Below are 15459 nucleotides of genomic sequence, written 5' to 3'. Positions count from 1 at the left end.
ACCGCTGAACAAAAGTCAATTTGGCTTATTAGCAAATGAATTAATCTGCTGATGTTTATGTCTGCAGGGAGTTTGGCCTTGAGACAGCGGGCAGGACGTTTAAACTGACCAGAGACATGGTCAGTGGGTCAGAGTGAAGAGGTTCCAGAAAATGCAGCACCATAAGAGGCGACGCCAGACCTGCCTCAGAGCTGCAGGACAGTGAGTTGTTCATGTGGGAAAACAAGCGTCTCTGTTTTCCCACAGTGGACGAGATTGTTCCCAACGTAATCGAGCCGTCCTTTGGCATCGACAGATTCTTGTACTCCATCTTCGAGCGCTCGGTCCACGTCCGGGAGGGGGATGAACAGAGGACGGTGAGAAAGCCTCGAAACTGGGACTGAGATCTGAGTGACAATAATGGTCTTTTTTTATTGAAAACATCACATTTCTTGTCCAGTATTTCAGCTTTCCTGCCACTGTAGCTCCATATAAATGTTCCATCTGTCCTTTGAGTCAGAACCACAGTTGTTTATGATGATATGATGGAGATTCAAACATGACACATAGACTGAATGCTCAACCAGTCACAAACGAGCTTGAACCCAGTCTTTTTAATCCTCTACATCATGACTTTTTCAAATAAACCTCACACTGAAAACGCGTCCATCTATCCTCCAGCTGCACTGATGCATCTGCCTGCTTTGTAGTTTGTGCTGCTGTCGCTGGACGGCACTGCTCGTTGTTTCACAGCTCGCTGCAGAATGTGAGGCATGGACATGTGGCTTCAGCTCAAAATTGCAACAGGCTTAGACCCTCCAAAAACAGATCTGGCAACCAGGAATATGGAAAATAGCAACAAGACAAAAGAGACAGGAGGTGTTTTATTTTGAAAATGCAAAAATAACTAGACAGCATTTGAGGACAGGCAAGTAAATGCAACTGTATTTTCACGGTTTGATGCTGAATGTGATTTATCCTGATGAAGATAAACTCTGCACATCATGAATCTACTTCAGGAAGCTGCTGCAGGAAATGGGTTTATGTAGGTTTTTTTCTGTGCTGCAACGGATGTAGAGTGACTTATAAACGTCAATATATGAGACCATAATAGAGTCCTAATGGTGTGAGGCTTACAGTGTGTTAGTAGCGGCCATGGTCCGCCCCCTCTGTCTCAGTGGTCAAAGTATAAATACATCATGTCACCTTTAACCGGCGGCAGCTCCCCCTCAGGGAGCCAGAGGGACCCGCAGCCCACCCTGCGCTCTGTAGATGCACAGCAGAGGTAAAACTTCATATTTTCTCACCTTTTTCCTTCTTTGCAATTTGACATTTTAACTGCGTATTTTGTCCTTTTTAACAAATCGGACAGGTGCGTTTTTTCTAGCAACTTTATTCCGGCCCGCAACTGCTGCGTTCAAGGTCAGTCTCTCAACAGGTGCTGCTGGAGGACAAACTGAAGTGCGTGACCGTGTGGCATTTACGCAGCAGGCATCTCACTCATGCTGTGAGGAGAGAGCAGGCAGACATTTTGATCCGCTTAAAAAAAATAAGTGAGTTTTTGCACTTTTTGCATGTGGTTTCCGCGTTACATATCAATACAGATATTTGATGCACAAGACCAAGTGAATAACTTTCACCGCAGAGACGTTGCTTGATTAAAAAATAGCAGACAGCTGTGCTTGATGGTGTGTTTACGTCGCATCAGTGGAAACTTTGCCCTCCACCGTTCGTTTTGCTTGATGATCACAAGCAAGTCAGGCAGATCAGGCTCCCAGCTGATGGTGGCTTTAAGTGAATCTCACCATACTGCGTTACCCTGCAGGGCTCTGACGTGTTTGATGTAAAAGAGGAGAGAAAGCAGCTTCTTGTGTTGTAGAGGATACATCAAAATAAAGCATGTAGGTCTAGCAGACATGTACAAATCCCTTTTCTCAAGTGCATCTACTCATGTATTGTTCTGAAGAAAATTCTGTTTATATAATTACCAGTTACTTTGTAGATAAAGAGTTAAAATAGAAAACCTATAATAAGCTTATTGAACATGGTGCATTGTTAAAAGTTGAGCTCGCCAGCAGTATAGATGAGCTGCACCTCGACCAGCCGCAACATGAAAATGCTGCTTAAAGCATCAACAATGAGATAACTTTGGTAAGTGAAATTGTGAGTGGAGTATTTTTACTTTTAAAGGAGTATTCTCACATTGTGGTATTGCAACTTTTACTCAAGCAAAGGATCTGAAAACTTCTTCCATCATTAGTTCAAGGTCTAATCACTTAGTATGCGATATAGTAGTTTGAACTGTGGCATCATAACTTATGGCCTTATCTCAATGCAGCCATCAGATAACTAAACGTACGGTAAAAATGCTGAATCTGTATAAAGTATGGTGGAGTGAAAGTATAAAGTGTCACAGTGCTACTGCAGTACTTACAATACCACAGGAAGTGAGTCTCTTTTTTTTTTACTTTCCACCTCTGAGACTCTAGTACAGTACTTCACACCTGACACTGACCTAAATCAAGAGTGATTGACAAGCTGAGGGTCTATTTTAAGGTCCAGTTGGAATAGATGTCTCTCACACAAGCATTGAATTGGCATTGTTGCACTTCCCTTTTTAGTTTTAAGCTCACAGCTGCTGCTTCAGGACTGGACAGAGTGCTGGTAGTGAGACCCAGAGAGTAAGAATGAGACATACAATCAGGGGGAGGAGGTGAACCATCAGGTCAGGTCTCTCATTGGTAGGTGAGATAAGGAAGCCCTGGCATGCTGTAATGCCCCGCAGCGCCGTGTCAGAAGTAAAACCTGTCTTTGCTGTACGAGTGAAGTGTTGACTGGTGTGATGTCGTGTGCTCAGGAGCCTCCGGAGCTCCTGTCTGTGCCACCATGGGGCTCAAAGCTGCTCTTCCCAAATATGAGATCTACTTCTACAACACGGTGCTGTGTCTGGCCATGTTCTGGGCCGCCAGCTGGATCTTTGAGGTGTCCAGCTGTGAGTATGAGAAAACACACACACACACACACACACACACACACACACACACACACACACACACACACACACACACACACACACACACACACACACACACACACACACACACACACACACACACACACACACACAGAGTTAATTCTGTGGCTCAGACACAATCGGACATGTATAAAAGTTTGATCACCTGGAAAACTACTCACATAAAAATGCAAAATCAAATCTTATTTAAATGTAATTAAATTTAAAAATGTGGTGATATTCAATGTATTTTTCTTATTGTCTACAAATTCCATCACGAGACCAAAACTAACAATGAATTGATCCTCCAAACAAGTACTGTCCTTGTTCCTCATTCCTCTGTCACACTGTCCAAAACTATTAGAAACACATCAGAGAGCCGCACTGCTGCACCAGGTGTTTTTTTCATGGCTATGAACACACACACACACACACACACACACACACACACACACACACACACACACACACACACACACACACACACACAGTAGTTTATTTTGATTAAATGCCACATGCACTGTCCTCTAAATACTTTACTTTACTATTAGACTGTAGCTGCTAAACAGGGCTGTAGCGAATACATAGTTTGAAGCTTCAAAACTTTATTCGTATCGTTGACATTTGAATTCTAAATCAGTCTCTAAGTGTCTGTTCATTCTGTTTAAACACAGTATTTAAATACCTACATGTATTCATGTTGCTGAAAATGACACTTTTGATGCTCAAGCATCGAATGCGTCTTAATCCGCATCTTAAAATAGTCCCCAACATTCACAGTATACACACACTGTTCACTCCTGTTTGCTTAAAAACTACAGCCGCCAGCTGTTTTAGGACGTTATTGATCCTTTTTAAAAACTTAAACCGTATATTTGTGAAATATGTCTTTAATGTAGCAATGGTTCCCAACTGTGGCCGCCATTTTTTTTTCTTTACAGGAACATTTCTTATGGATTATGCAGCCAAAAAATGTGACATTACACTAACTGAAGGCGACCGTAATGTGCTTTAACATCTGTGTGAATGAAAGTAAATTTAAAGATAACAAGTGCATCAAAAGGCTGCTCAAACACAGCTGTAATGAATTACACACATATTCTCATGCAGATGTGCAAACACAAACACACGCATGAACCGAACTTCTGAAGTGTTTTTAAAGAAACCTTTGCAGTAGTTTAGACAGAAAATGAGGCTGGACTGTGAGCCTGATGTTGAGGCGTGAGCTGTAACTTTAGTCACATACAGAACAACACAATGTGCAGGATGCATATAGAGGCGGCATCGCTGTGTGAGGGCGAAGAGTTGGAGCTATGCAGACCACGCAGAGATCAGCTGTCAGTATTAATACCACAGAGCAAAAGGAAAATAGGTCCTGTGTTGGCTCTGTGTTTACTGGGAGTCACTTTAACAAAAGTTTCACATCTGCAGTTAAGGACAAGAAAAAGGAAATAAAGCAAAGGAAAACATTATATCAAGAGGCAGAAATGGAAATGTATGTTCTCATATGTTTTGTGTTGCAGTTTGGCATCAAATTTCAGTATTTTTTCTATTTCCAGCCAGCACAAACAGAAAGACGTTCAAAACCAGCGTGAGGCCGGGATTTTACTACTTTGGGAGGAAAATGGTGAGAGAACATTTAGAGTTTATCATTTGTCATTCAAGTAAAAATGTTGTAATTTTTTTTTTCTTTCTCATTTATCTCCAGGATACGGCTGATTTTGAGTGGATGATGTGGTTTTCCACCTTCAGGGAGCACATCCTGTTTGCTCTCTCTGGCCATGTGCTGTTCGCTAAGATCTGCTCCATGCTGGCTCCACAGGTGCTTCTACTGACCGATGCATTGATTAGCTGAGCGAGCTGCTGCAGGAGGAGGAACGTAGTAAAGGATGGAATTACAGATTTAATGACCTGAGCGAAACACTGAGCCACTGTGGAATGAAGTGGGGTTCATCTCCCTCTGCGTTGTGTTATTCCAAATACTTGACATTTGAAATCCTCTTTGTCGCAATTTATTTTTGCAACATTGCACAGGAGCTTTTTATATCATTAGCTAAACAGCAGCTGACGAGCGGCACCAGGTGAGGGGGAAAAGATGGAGTGAGAGTCAGAGGGAGGGATGACGGTAGAAGAAGAATGAAGGAGAGAACAAATAGAAATGTGGCTCTATTTTTAGCGAGAGCTCTTCTCTCAGTTTGGTTTGTTAACAGCACTAGGCCACATGTTGTGTGTCAGCAGAGTCTCAGGGTAAAGTCTGTCATAAAGTGTTGATCGTCACTTTGTGCAAATGTTGCGTGAGTTTGTCAGACTAAAACACTGTTTCCTTGTTATTGGCTGACTGTAATGAGATGTTATTATCTGCAGCATTATGACTTTTAGAGAAAATATCAGCTTTAATTATGTTGACTGTTTTTTAAAAAGTGGCCCTACTGTAGTAAGAATAACTCCTTTACTTTACACTTTATTTCTGGCCCACAGTACAGGTCCTTGGTGTACCTGGTGTACGGGCTGCTGGCCGTGTGGACCAGCATGGGCTGGACCTACGTCACCCTCATCCTGTCCCACTGTATCCTGCTCTACAGCATCTCCTTAGTGAAAATCCGCTGGCTTTGCTTCGTCACGGGCCTTTGCACCCTCGCTATGTTCAGGTGTGAACCGTTCGTGTCCTGGCAGGTAAACTTTACAGAAGTTACATTACAGAAGTTATGAGTTTCAGTGGGATTATTTCCTGAATCTTTATTCCTCATTTGTGCTTTATTGTGCCCACACAGGGGGGTTTTGTGGAGGGGGACTTTGAGCTGCGTCATGTTCTCTTCTATGGAGGTTGTGGCTTTACTATAATGCGCTGTATGAGCTTTGCTCTGGAGAACTGCGAGAGGAAAGATGGAAACTACAACATCCTGGAGCTGCTCAAGTACAACTTCTACCTCCCCTTCTTCTATTTCGGGCCCATCATGACCTTTGATAAGTTTTATGTTCAAGTAAGTTGAATTAGGTTTTTATCCCAGCCTGAATCCAGCAGCTCAGGCTTCGTTGGACCTTGTTAGATTAATGCCTTAGATGGTGATGTCTTCAGAATTTCTTCCCCCTTAGCATAAAGCGATATCTGCAATATCCATGGCCACTGTTTGCATAATGTCTGTGGGTTGTGACCAGGCCAATCAAAGAGTAACTCCCTGTGGAGGTAAAATCATCCAGTAATTCACAGAAAAAAGAAGAAATAAATTGAATTTTGTGAGTGACAGTGCATGAATATTATTTTAAGGATCTGGGAATCAGTTGGATGTTTTCTCTTTCCAATAAAGGAGACAGTTTAGAAAGCAGTGGTGGAGTACTAACTCTACTCTTTAAAAATACTCTGTTACAAGTAAAATTCTATATTGTATTAATGTAATAGCAGGATTTTACTTTGTGGTTGGTTGAGATGGAACTGTTGCAACTAATGATTATTTTTCTTACAGATTAATATGCTGAATATTTTCCTCCATCAATTGATTGTTTTGTGGTTTAATATAAAAAAAAAAACACATCATATTTTATTTGAACGTTTTAGAGTCAATAAAGCTGTCAGGTAATTGAAGTGGAGTAAAAAGTACATTTCCTTCTGAAATATAGTTGAGTACATGCAAAAAGTGGCAAGAAAAGTAAATACACAAGTACAACTCAAGCCCTTGTACATCAGAGGGTTCTCTGGAGCATAACAATGTGTCTGCTGCCCCCTGCAGGCCAACAAGTCAGACCTGACCAGAAAAGAGTGGGAGCTGTGGAACATCAGCCTGCAGGCCCTGATTCACCTGGGAGTCATCATTGTAGTGGGCGTCCTCTTCCATTTCATGTACATCCTCACCATCCCCACCGACATGAAGCTGCTGAAGCACCTCTCCGACTGGGCTCTAGGTCCCTGCCAGCTAACCTACATTAATGCTTTGACTGTTTGTAATGCTGTCATTAGGATAGTGACTGTATTTATTCCAGTTCCAGTGTGTTAAATGAATTAAAATGACAGTACATTGACTGCGTAACTAACGTGATTGCATTGTTTCCAGTGGGCCTAGCTTACTTTAACCTGGTGTATGACTGGGTAAAAGCTGCAATCATGTTTGGAGTCATCAACACAGTGTCCAGACTGGATCACCTGGACCCTCCCAAACCACCAAAATGCATCACTCTGCTCTACGTGTTTGCTGAAACGTGAGTTTACACAGCTTGATCGCACTTGGCTCGTTATACTGAGTGTAGAAATGTGTAAAAGTAAACCTGCTCTTGTTTTCTTTTCTCCTGTCGCAGCCATTTTGACAGAGGGATCAACGAGTGGCTGTGCAAGTGAGTGTCTCAGAAGGATCAGTCAATTCTACTGAAGTCTTATTAACATATTTAGACGTTCTTATGCCACCGATTGTCCGCAGGTATGTGTACGACCACCTGGGTGGAAAACATCAGAATGTGGTGGAGGAGCTGGTGGCTACGCTGTGCACCTTCGGCGTCACCATCCTGTGGCTGGGACCCTGCGAGGTGGTGCTGGTCTGGGCTTTCTTCAACTGTTTCGGCCTCAACTTTGAGCTGTGGACCGCCATGTTCTTCTCCATGGAGCCTTTTGCTTCCTTTGAGGTTTGCTAGTGGAGGCTGTCTGTTACATTTCAGCTGTCACAAAATGCTTTTTGTATATTTGTAATGTTTTATTTGCAGACAGCCATGTCAGAAGCAACGTCCCGCCGGATCAGAGCCGTCTTCAACACTTTCAACTTCTGGTGCATTGTGTTGTACAACATCCTGTCCTTGAACAGTTTGGACTTTGCCAAGTTGGTCGCCAAACGGCTGCTTCTCAAAGGTGATTTTGTGTTTTTGAAGTTGAAGAGTTTCAGTTTTTGACCATTTCCATTAACAAATAAATCTTTCTTACCTTTCAGGCTTCCCTATAACCACCATCATCGTCATGTTTGTGACCTACTGCCTGATTCAAATGATTAAGGAGAGAGAGAGGAGGCAGGCCCTTATCGATGATCCTGATCCTCTTCCTCCTGCTCCCCCTCCCAATGCCACCGCCAGCCCGACCGGTGCTGCAGCTCCAACCGCTACTGCCACTGCTCCTGCCGCCGCCGCTGCTGCCGCCGCTCAGCCGGTCGTAGATCCCAGCAAGGAAAAAGCAGAGTAGATGCTAATAGTGAAGGATGCACGCAGCCAAAAGTAATATTTCCATGAATGGTGAATGGATGCTGACGTAGAAAACAGCATTAACTGTAAATAAACTAACCATCATTTCACTGTGTTTAGACCAAAGAGGGAAACATAGAGCTTAATGAAAGACATCGACTCAAATAATGTACAGTACACCACTGAAGTTATAGTAATAACATTCTGTGTACTAACACTAGAAAAGTCAAGACTAAATTGAATTTTTCTGAAACCTTTGTCATTAATGCAGAAAATGAACTGCAAAGATTTGTTCAAAGTGTCACGTTTTGTGTCTTGTTTCCTTCCTGACGGAGCCGTTTGAAATATGGACTAGTGAAAGGGTCTTTTTACAGTCTGTGAGTCAGTGTTGAGTCCTGTCATTAGGGCTGTGAGGTATTTCTGTCACGTTACATCAGCAGCTAGCAGCTTTATTCCTGTTTGATGCCTCCACACTGGAAACTCTTTTAACCCTGACCAGTGGAACAGCTTTGGTCAGACCTGTGGTGAATCACTACCTGGACCTGAGCAGTGTCACAAAAATAGTTTGACGTCTCTGTGCCTCTTATTAGCACGCAATGAAACTTTTTAGTTTTTAAGGGTTCATTAATGTAATAATAGCAAATGAAAATTCACAAACAAGAAATTCTGCAGTTTGAAAAAGGTGTCGGCCGAAGCTACAGCTTATAGCGTTGACTCTTTACAGTACATAAGGCCAGACCTTGACAACAGATAAAAACACCGAAATAAAATCTCTCAATTTAATTAATTTAACAAAAACTGTGCTGTGTCAAACCTCTTGTATGGAAACGTATTGTAAAAACATACCTACAAATAATTTATAACAATAATTTCCTAAAACAGTCCTGCTGTGTATTTTTTAGCTAAAATGGAAGAAGTAATTTGTGTTTTTTTAGGGACTATTTATGCTGTGGATGAATATACAATTGGTGTGCTCACTGTGCTGGTTTGCAGCAGCAGAAAGATAAACTACAGTGCCCATGTTCATGGTAATCACCCGGTGCAACAGTGTGGCTCAGTTTTTGCACAGCGATGAAGGTCTGTGGCACAAAGGGAGAGGACAGATCAGACTTTGGTAGCATAGAAAGGAAAGGTATCAACAATGCAGTTCATTTTGGTCTGTTAACAGAATATGTTAGAAATAAGAAAATAGATATAGACTATCACCAGACTAAGTCTTTAAAGATGTTTAGTAACACTGGCGAAACCAGGAAGAGTAAGCTAAATTTGGAAAGTATACAGCTGAAAAATCACATCCCCTCCCTCCAAAGTCACTCCCTCAAATAAAGGCTGGTCATGCCTTTGGCCGAGTGAAATGACTGGATTAATTACAGGCCTGCAACAGCCACAGATACCAGATTTCAAAACATTTGATTTATTGATTGCTGTCGGAATGTAAAGAGATTTTCAACAACTATATCAAATACCTACTCAAGCTTTAATTCAGACCCTGAATTAGAAAATTGCCCCTGTTGAAGAAGATAATGTCAACTGACACGCAGGTGGTGTGTGGTGTGGTGTTCGATAATACAGTGCGAACATCATGTAAATGTAGGAATTGACAGTGACACTGTTGCTATAATGACTCAGTCACAGAGACCCCAGGGGGCAGCCTCTTACACCTTCTCCAGCTACCCACATGACTCAGGATGGACATTTTTCCCATGAAGCCGTGTGTCAGCTGTCTGAGAGTGGGTGGATGTTCCTGGGGAGTGGGTAGGGGTGGGGTTTGAAGCGTGGATATTGCGTTTCATGTTCCAGAATGAAGTCCATAGCTCCACAACGAGCACCTGGACTATAAATAACCTGCCAGTTGGAGCTCAGTTGAGGGGTCAGGACAGCTGAGGAAGTGGGCCGTCCCGGTGTTCAGCTGGTGTGGGCTAACAGCAGACTGTCTGTGCCTCTGAATCCTCTTTCCAGGCTAGAAACTAGAACCACTCTGCTATACAGAAGATTCACTTTAATTTGATTTGAAGCCCCTGAAAGGCTCTTCAGACTCCCCCGATGGCTCTCCCGATAAACCCCGTGGATGAACCCAGGGTGTACCAGCAGACGCTGCTCCAGGACGGTCTGTGCGACCTGCTGGAGAATGACAAGCTGGTCGACTGTGTGCTGAAGATCAAAGACAAGGAGTTCCCCTGCCACCGGCTGGTCCTGTGCGCCTGCAGCTCCTACTTCCGCTCCATCCTTCTGTCTGACCTGGAGGAGAGCAAAAAGAGAGAGATCGTCTTGGAGGACGTGGAGCCGGGCGTCATGGGGCTGATCCTCAAGTACCTGTACACCTCCAAAATCAACGTGACAGAGCAGAACGTCCAGGACATCTTCGCAGTGGCTAACATGTACCAGATACCTTCAATTTTCACAGTGTGCGTGTCTTTCCTACAAAAGCGCCTGAGCCTCAGCAACTGCCTGGCTATCTTCAGGCTCGGCCTGATGCTGGACTGTCCCAGGTTGGCGGTCTCCGCTCGCAACTTCGCCTGCGAGCGCTTCCAGCTCATCTCCAGAGATGAGGACTTCCTCCAGCTGCTGCCCAATGAGCTGGCAGCCATTTTAGCGAATGACAATCTGAGCGTGGAGACAGAGGAGGCGGTGTTCGAGGCTTTGATGAACTGGGTGTCCCGGGACACAGAGAGCAGAGAGAAAGAGCTGCCAGGTTTGCTGGATTGCGTTCGTTTGCGTCTGCTCAGCGAGGATTACCTAAAGGAAAAGGTGGAGAAACACAAACTGATCTCGTCGAATCCTGAGTTGCAGCAGAAACTCCAGCTGGTCAGGGACGCTCAGGCCGGGAAAATGCCGGAGGTTAAAAAAAGCAAAACCAAGAAGGAGGACGCTGGGGGAGAGAATGATGGAGAGAATGAGGATAAAGAGGAAGAAGGTCTCCTCCCAGGCATCCTGAATGACAACCTGCGATTTGGCATGTTCGCCAGGAACTTGATACTGATGGTGAACGACACGGGCGCTGTGGCCTACGATCCGACAGAGAACGACTGCTTCGTAGCATCTCTCTCCACACAGGTTCCCAAGAACCACATCAGCCTGGTCACCAAGGAGAACCAGATCTTTGTGGCTGGAGGATTTTTCTTTGATGAACAGAACAAAGAAGATCCACTGTGCTCTTATTTCCTACAGGTAGGGCAGCTTTGATCGAAGATCACAATAACAGACACTGATCTCAGCTCAGCCTGTTCTTACATTTAATTCTTTGAAGATATGTTTCACCTTTATTGCTTAGAAGTAACACATGATGCCCCCACTGCTGACAGATGATCATTAATTGTGCTAAACCTTTTATAACCCAGTCCCACTGGAGGCTGGCTCTATAGAAATGCATGCCACGCAGCCAAATGGTGTTTAAACCCACAAAACTTTATTTGGATGGATTCTGGGAAAATGCGGTTTAAATAGTTCACTCACTGCAAACATTATACAACTTCAATGAAGAGCTGGAACAAGCCGAATCAGAATATATCTACTGGATGTATCATAGGGTGGAAAAGATGATTTTCCCATACTTACAAATGTAGCTACACAAGGAGAAATTGCATGTTGTGCCTGCCTGCATGTGCTACAGTATGTGTACTTCAGGTGGTGTAAACGTAACCCATTCACAAATGTTTGACCTTAGTATGACCCGGTCACTGCTGATTGGCTGGGGATGCCTCCCCTCCCGTCTGCCCGCTTCCTGTTTGGGCTGGCCGAGGCTGAGAACTCCATCTTTGTGGTGGGAGGGAGGGAACTGAAGGAGCAGGAGCACACGCTGGACTCTGTTTTGGTCTATGACAGACCGTGAGTACAAGTTAATATTAATGATTGAAGTGCTGACCTCAGGACTGAATCCTCATTAATTTACACCTTTCCTGTGGTCATTTACAGATCTTTTAAATGGTGTGAATCAGAGCCAATTCCTTACCCCGTCTACGCACATGCAACCATATCTCACAATGACGTCTTTTATGTTATTGGAGGGAAGGGAGACGACAAGTGAGTATTACGTGTGATCAATATATCAGCAGGTATGAAGGCTTTATTCTTTAATCAAGCAAAACACAGAGAAGTCAAATAAAGAGACTTTGAGGGAAGGGCTGCGTCACTATGTTCTCCGTGTCTCTTGTAAAAAGGAGCTGTCTGAGGAAGATGTGCGCGTTTGACGCCAAGAGATTTGAATGGAAGGAGCTTGCACCCATGAAGACTGCACGCTCTTTGTTCGGCGCCACCGTTCATAAGGACAAAATCTACGTGGCAGGAGGGGTCACTGACTCGGGGCTGACGGACTCTATGGAGGTGTACGACATCGCTGCCAACAAGTGAGTTCCTCCAAATCAGAGAAAAAAGCGGACAAAAGCGAATGTGGGTGCCACAAGCAGTTGGAGGCCTGAGGCCGGACTCAATGGACCCTCACAATTACAATTACAATTGTACTGTTTTGTACGCAGAAGAGGAAACCACAGAAGAAATATTGTTTAGTTTACTCAGTTATGGCATTTTTTGATCTCTGTTGGTGAATGAAACAGCAATTTGGTAGCACAGTCTCACATTAAGAACTTCGTATTATATCTGTTTTTATCTTGAGGAAAGTTCACCTTAAAAATGTTTGAGACATACCAAAATTATCTCCCAATCACAGTTTGTGTGTGTGTGTGTGTGTGTGTGTGTGTGTGTGTGTGTGTGTGTGTGTGTGTGTATTTACAATTTTCAGGTGGTCAGACTTTGGAGCGTTCCCCCAGGAGCGTAGCTCTATGAACCTGGTGTCTCTGGCTGGCTTGCTGTACGCTGTAGGAGGTTTTGCCATGATGCCTTTGGAGGACAGTGACGAGATCATTCCCAAAGAGATGAACGACATCTGGAGGTGGATCATAATAACTGACCATTTCTTTTCATTCACACAGTGACCCACAGCGCTCCTGGTGTTTTCTTTTTAGCTATTAGGGCTATTATCTATAAGACAAAGTCACCCTAAGGTCACACAGGACTGCATGCTAAGGGAAAGTAAAACAAGAAGTTTCATTTTTATTCTAAAGTAACTGAGAATCTGTAAGTAAACATTTACTCTGTAAAGAAAAAAGGAAAAAAAATCAGCGTGTGTCCAGGTTTTACCTCCCCAGTGACCAAAGTCTGTTGACCTCCTCAGGTATGATGAGACAGAGAGGAAGTGGAATGGGATCCTCAGAGAGATCAAATACGCCTCAGGGGCCACCGTCCTGGGGGTCCGCCTCAACACCCTGCGTCTCACCAAGATGTAAAACTCCCTCCAGTTTCTGCTTCATTAACAGAAACAGCTTGTTAGAAGTCCAAGGATGTAAAGCTGACATGTAACATCAGTACAAACGTTAAGAATCAGCTTAATGTGATTGGTGTTTGTTGTTATTTTACAATATGCTATAGGAGCTAATTATATAGCTAATTCTGGCTTAACATCATGGACAGTCTTTTTTGATTGAAGACATTTTTATATGTGTGTGTTTCAGTGATTTTAATCTCTGAGATTGTAAAACTGCAAGCAATCTGTGGGCTGTTGAAATCTTTTGCACTGACTGGAATAAAACGTGTTTAACAGAAACCGTCTTGACAATGATGGAAAGTGCGTTGGCTAGAAGTGGTTTCCCAACAGATGGCAGCAAAGTCATAATGTAGGTAGGTGCCTTCAGAGCAGCATGACTGAAACATGACAGAGCCAAAAAACACTTTCAGCTTCTCCGCTCAGAAACAAAAACACAGCACACATGTCCATTTGCAATAATAGATCTATACGGTTTAATATTGAAATGATTTCATTACGCTCTGCTGTGTTACAGACAGTAAACACTAGTCAATAATACAATAAAAGACAGAAAATACAGTCTAATGTTATTAGCACCTCTAGACACTATCGTCCTTGAACGGTTTTTAGTATTTTAATATAGCTGAACTTGACAACTACAGCCTACACATGGTCTTTGTACACCAGAGTTAACTAAGACATAGTGTTTACATTATAAAGTAGAGAATCAGCAAATAACAGTACACATTATGATTTCTTTAACACAAACTGCAGAATGAGTAAGTATGGGAAATGCAGAAGGTATGTGGATAATACATGTTTGAACTGACTATGGTGCTGATCTTTATTATCACATATAGTAGCTTTGCCAAAAAAGGGGAAAAGTCACCATTAAAAAAATGTAACAACTAACTTAGTTGCAACTAACTCACATGCAAAATAACCAACATTACTTGTTTTTCCAATTTTTCTGTTCTTGATTTTATGAGGCCCAGAAACTGACAAAATGTCACGAATGATTTCCAGATGAGTAACAAAATACAACTGAGCACGTCATTTCAATTTTAGAACCGCAATATTGCTTACTGGAGTGTTAAAATGTGTGAAATTCTACTTTAACCTCAGTTGGTAAAGAAAAGCAAAATGCTTTCATTTTCATTTCTCATTTTCCTCACCACATATCCAATTTTTAGATTTGGAAGATACTGTGTGGCTAGCAAGCTAGCTTAACTGACGACACTGTTTGCTAAACACACAGAGCACTAGCCTTAGCGTCTGAATCTCGACATCCTTTCTTAAAATAAAATAAAAAAATAAACAAATTATCAAAATAGCGGGAGATTAATTTTCTGAAGACCAACTAATCACCCTTTGACTTATTGACTAATCATTGCAGATCCACTTTTTAAACTCTATTTTAGTCATTTAAATAACATTCAGTGACGTTCTCAGTTGCATTGACTCATCTGTTGACCTTTTGTCGGATCTGGGGCTCCATATGTTTTCACCCACAATATAGGCAGATTAAAAAACACAAAACAAAACAAAACAAAAAAAAGACATTTTTTCTTCATTGAAAGAATAACACATTTCTTTAAATTCTTACATACATACAGTGCTTTCTCCCCAATATCATCAAGATTCCCAACACTTTTCTTGAAGCTGAAGGCCACACAATCAAATTTTGGATACACACTTCGGCTTTAGCAGCTAAACCCAAAACTAGACGTCCCAGCAGAGACTCAACTTGCAATCTCACAAGCACTGTGCTTTGCACCTACTGCCATGCTCAATGTTTCATTGTGTGACAAACATTTTCCTTGGGTGCAATGCAGATGCACAGTCACAGTGGTGTCTAGGCAACCACTTAATCACTGACAAACCCTCATTTAAGGACAAGGGCAGGTCCACCTTTGCCTAATCTAATACAAGCCTTTGGCTGCTAGCCTTAGTCGGAAAATTTGGCTAATTAAAAGACATAAAGCCTGCTTGCCTAGAATATATGATTCCTAAACACTGT

General features: G+C 42.7%; 2 protein-coding genes across 2 annotated transcripts; both read left to right on the top strand.

Annotated features, from left to right (window-relative positions):
• Window positions 1-1211: 1211 nt before the first annotated feature.
• On the top strand, window positions 1212-8427 carry hhatlb (hedgehog acyltransferase like, b). Its single transcript, XM_070986227.1, has 12 exons — window positions 1212-1264; window positions 2837-2971; window positions 4552-4619; window positions 4701-4814; window positions 5471-5665; window positions 5764-5973; window positions 6718-6889; window positions 7039-7183; window positions 7280-7315; window positions 7399-7600; window positions 7679-7820; window positions 7900-8427. Exons 1-12 carry the CDS (start codon window positions 1252-1254, stop codon window positions 8142-8144), a joined length of 1677 nt encoding a protein of 558 aa, XP_070842328.1. The 5' UTR covers window positions 1212-1251; the 3' UTR covers window positions 8145-8427.
• Window positions 8428-10186: 1759 nt separating this feature from the next.
• Window positions 10187-13469, top strand: klhl40b (kelch-like family member 40b). The gene is made up of 6 exons (XM_070986059.1): window positions 10187-11311; window positions 11808-11968; window positions 12056-12163; window positions 12301-12486; window positions 12879-13028; window positions 13311-13469. The coding sequence occupies exons 1-6, from the start codon at window positions 10187-10189 to the stop codon at window positions 13420-13422; spliced, it is 1842 nt and encodes a 613-aa protein (XP_070842160.1). The 3' UTR covers window positions 13423-13469.
• Window positions 13470-15459: the final 1990 nt, after the last annotated feature.

The sequence above is a fragment of the Chaetodon trifascialis genome, chromosome 18 (genome assembly GCF_039877785.1).
Source record: "Chaetodon trifascialis isolate fChaTrf1 chromosome 18, fChaTrf1.hap1, whole genome shotgun sequence".
NCBI lineage: Eukaryota > Metazoa > Chordata > Actinopteri > Chaetodontiformes > Chaetodontidae > Chaetodon > Chaetodon trifascialis.
This window is presented reverse-complemented; position numbering and strand designations above follow the sequence as displayed.